Here is a 3,051-nt window from a genome sequence, read left to right as displayed (position 1 = left end):
AGAAAAGAACCTCGTTCATGCACTCAACCTTCTACTTCTCATCCTATCTCCAATTTTTTGTCTCATCGTCACCTCTCACCTTTATGTTGTCAGTTTCTTTCTTCTATTTCCTCCATATCTATTCCACAATCATATCAGGAGTCTCTACTACATCCAGGGTGGAAGGCAGCAATGGATGAAGAAATGAAGGCATTCAATGAGAATCATACATGGTCTTTGGTCCCTCTACCTACAGACAAAAAACCCGTTGGTTGCAAGTGGGTTTATACAATTAAACATAATCCAGATGGGACTATTGCACGACTGATAGCTGGTCTGGTTGCTAAAGGATACACTCAATGCTATGGCATTGATTATGATGAGACATTCTCTCCAGTGGCAAAAAATGACCTCAGTGACAACTAATTCATCATGGCCAATATATCAACTGGGTGTCAAAAACGCCTTTCTCAATGGCGATATGAAAGAAGAAATTTATATGCAAGAATCACCTGGATATGTGGTTGAGGGGGAGTCTGTATGTCGTGTCGCCTTAAAAAATCTCTATATGGGCAAAAGAAATCCCCAGGGCATGGTTTCAAAATTTTAGCCAAGCCATCATATGAGCAGGTTTTTACAGATGCTCTGTAGACCACTCAGTATTTATTGAGAACACAACAAGAGGCAAGGTGATTCTAGCTGTTTATGTTGATGATATCATTTTAAGTGGAAGTGACTTTGAAGGCATTCAAAAAAGAAAAAGAAAAAATATGTGCTGAATTCAAGACAATGGATCTTGGATTACTGGAATACTTTTTGGGTATTGAGGTCTTACAATGCAGACATGGGATTATTTTATCCCAAAGAAAATATGCCCTTGATCTACTAGAAGAAACAGGTATGTTGGGACGCAAACCTGTAGACACTTCTATGGATGCAAATACAAAGTTATGTGGAGGCACTGGAGAAGACGTGGATATTGGAAAATATCAAATGTTAGTAGGGCGTCTTATTTTCCTATGTTTAACGAGGCCAGATATTTCATTTGCAGTAAGTGTGGTAAGTTAGTACATGCACAAGCCGCAACTTAGTCATTGGCAAGCACTTGAGAGGATACTACGCTATCAAAAAGGGACTGCTAGAAGGGGGATCCTCTATAAAAAACATGGACACTTCAACATTGAGGGATTCACGGATGCAGACTGGGGTGGATCCCCAGATGATAGAAAATCTTCTTCTGGGTTTTGCACGATAGTTGGAGGAAATCTGGTTACATGGAAAAGCAAAAAATATAATGTGGTAGCACGGTCCAGTGCAAAAGCAGAATACAGAGCCATGGCACACACTATAAGTGAACTTTTATGGATAAGGTCCCTTCCCATTGAATTGGGATTTTATGAAGAAGCTCCAATGGATCTATATTGTGACAACCAAGCAGCAATACATATTGCATCAAATCCAGTATTCCATGAGAGAACAAAGCACATTGAAGTTGATTGCCACTTTATACGAGAAAAGTTCCAAGCTAGTCTCTTATCCCTGAAGCACATCTCCTCACAAAATCAAGTTATAGACATCCTCACCAAACCAGTCACTCACAAGATCATGTCTACCATATGCAGCAAGTTGGGTGTTTATGACGTCTTCTCACCCCCAGCTTGAGGGGGAGTGTTACAATGTGGGGCTTACCATGGTGCTCGAGTTGGTGGGACCCACCATGAGGACGTAGGTCATCAAGAAGAATCCTAGAGGACTTGGGACACCAAGAAGAGTCCTCTCCCAAAGCAAGCTCGAGTAAAGGAATCAAGAAGCACAAGCTGAGTTGATTTAGAAGACTTGAAGATCAAGTGGAGCCCACAAGATCTTAGGAGTTGGCACAATTATCAAGGTGCACTGGAGAATCATGAGGGGCCCACTAGTATAATGCCACGAGCTGGCTTATCCCTTTTATTCATGTCGATAATAAAGAACTCCTAGTTGTACTCCAATTAGTCTTCAAGGAGTTCTAATTTGAATAGATTTACTTATATTGAAGAGTTAGAATTAGAATGTAATTAGGATTGAATGACAACTTATATGAGGACTCTACCTCCTCCTCTCCTATAAATAGAGAGGTTATAATTCGGAATTAATCAAGCAACACATTCAATCCCGAGTTTGTTCTCTCTCTCCCTCTCCTTTCTTGGCGCAACTCATCTTTCCCTTTTAATTTTTCTGCTCTACCCGAGAGCTTTTCTCCCATTTTCTCTCTTTTTATTTCTTCTTTATTTTGCTCATGATTATGGAAAAGGGGTCCTAAATTCAACAATGGGCAAAAAATGGCTTGTTTGGATCGGGTAAATATTCCACCGCACGTTCACTTGAGAATTTAATGAGCATTTGTTGTTCTCCTTAAAAGTATTGGATCCTGGGGTCATTTGCATCTTCAACAGGTTTGGTGCAGTCATATTCATACTTAGAACATGTTACGATCAATTAGAAATCACTTTCTTATAAAATTCCAAGGTATTTGGGGTTGTACTAGTGGAATTTCCCAAACATGGATAACAAAACTTTGGTGTTCATTTGTGATATGTGGATAAATTTTATTTACATATTTTTATTATTTTTTTAATTTTTTTGCATAAAGAAACTCTAAATTTTTTATTTTGTTTCGATCAATTTGCCTTATCTTTTTATCTTTACAAGAGAGAAAAGGGAGAGTGAAAAATCAAGTTTGGATTTGAAAACAAAACTTGACATATAAAATGGAAATGTACAAATGCAAAGAGATTCATAAAAGTGTCTTTAATTTTTAGGTATTATAAACCTCTTTTAGTTTTTATATTTTAGGTTTTGAAAATATCAAAAAAAGGGGGGAGCGGAAGATTTAAATGAGTATTGACACCTAATTTACAAGTCATTTCTTACAAAAATATAGCTCGTTACTCATGATGAATAACTTTAATATGATCTATGATTGTTAGCACAACTTTTAAATGGGCAAAAAATGGCTTTTTTGGATCGGGTACATCACCCACCGCACGTTCACATGAGAATTTAATAAGCATTTTGTTTTCTCTTTAAAAGTCT

General features: G+C 37.7%; 1 protein-coding gene across 1 annotated transcript; it reads left to right on the top strand.

Annotated features, from left to right (window-relative positions):
- Window positions 1-411: 411 nt before the first annotated feature.
- LOC137959425 (uncharacterized mitochondrial protein AtMg00810-like) lies at window positions 412-1,047 on the top strand. Its single transcript, XM_068806806.1, has 3 exons — window positions 412-502; window positions 610-751; window positions 822-1,047. The coding sequence occupies exons 1-3, from the start codon at window positions 412-414 to the stop codon at window positions 1,045-1,047; spliced, it is 459 nt and encodes a 152-aa protein (XP_068662907.1).
- The last annotated feature ends 2,004 nt before the right edge of the window (window positions 1,048-3,051 follow it).

The sequence above is a fragment of the Aristolochia californica genome, unplaced genomic scaffold, assembly GCF_029961685.1.
Source record: "Aristolochia californica isolate CCGP_79_NKW_82.1479 unplaced genomic scaffold, dmAriCali1.0.hap1 SCAF_3, whole genome shotgun sequence".
Taxonomy (NCBI): Eukaryota; Viridiplantae; Streptophyta; class Magnoliopsida; order Piperales; family Aristolochiaceae; genus Aristolochia; species Aristolochia californica.
This window is presented reverse-complemented; position numbering and strand designations above follow the sequence as displayed.

What these genes read in the sequence shown, in the direction of transcription:
- LOC137959425 (XM_068806806.1), top strand. Translation starts at nt 412, where the DNA reads ATGGCCAATATATCAACTGGGTGTCAAAAACGCCTTTCTCAATGGCGA. An exon ending in AAGAATCACCTGGATATGTG is followed by an intron (nt 503 to 609) that starts GTTGAGGGGGAG and finishes TCATATGAGCAG; the next exon opens with GTTTTTACAGATGCTCTGTA. An exon ending in AAAAGAAAAAGAAAAAATAT is followed by an intron (nt 752 to 821) that starts GTGCTGAATTCA and finishes CTTACAATGCAG; the next exon opens with ACATGGGATTATTTTATCCC.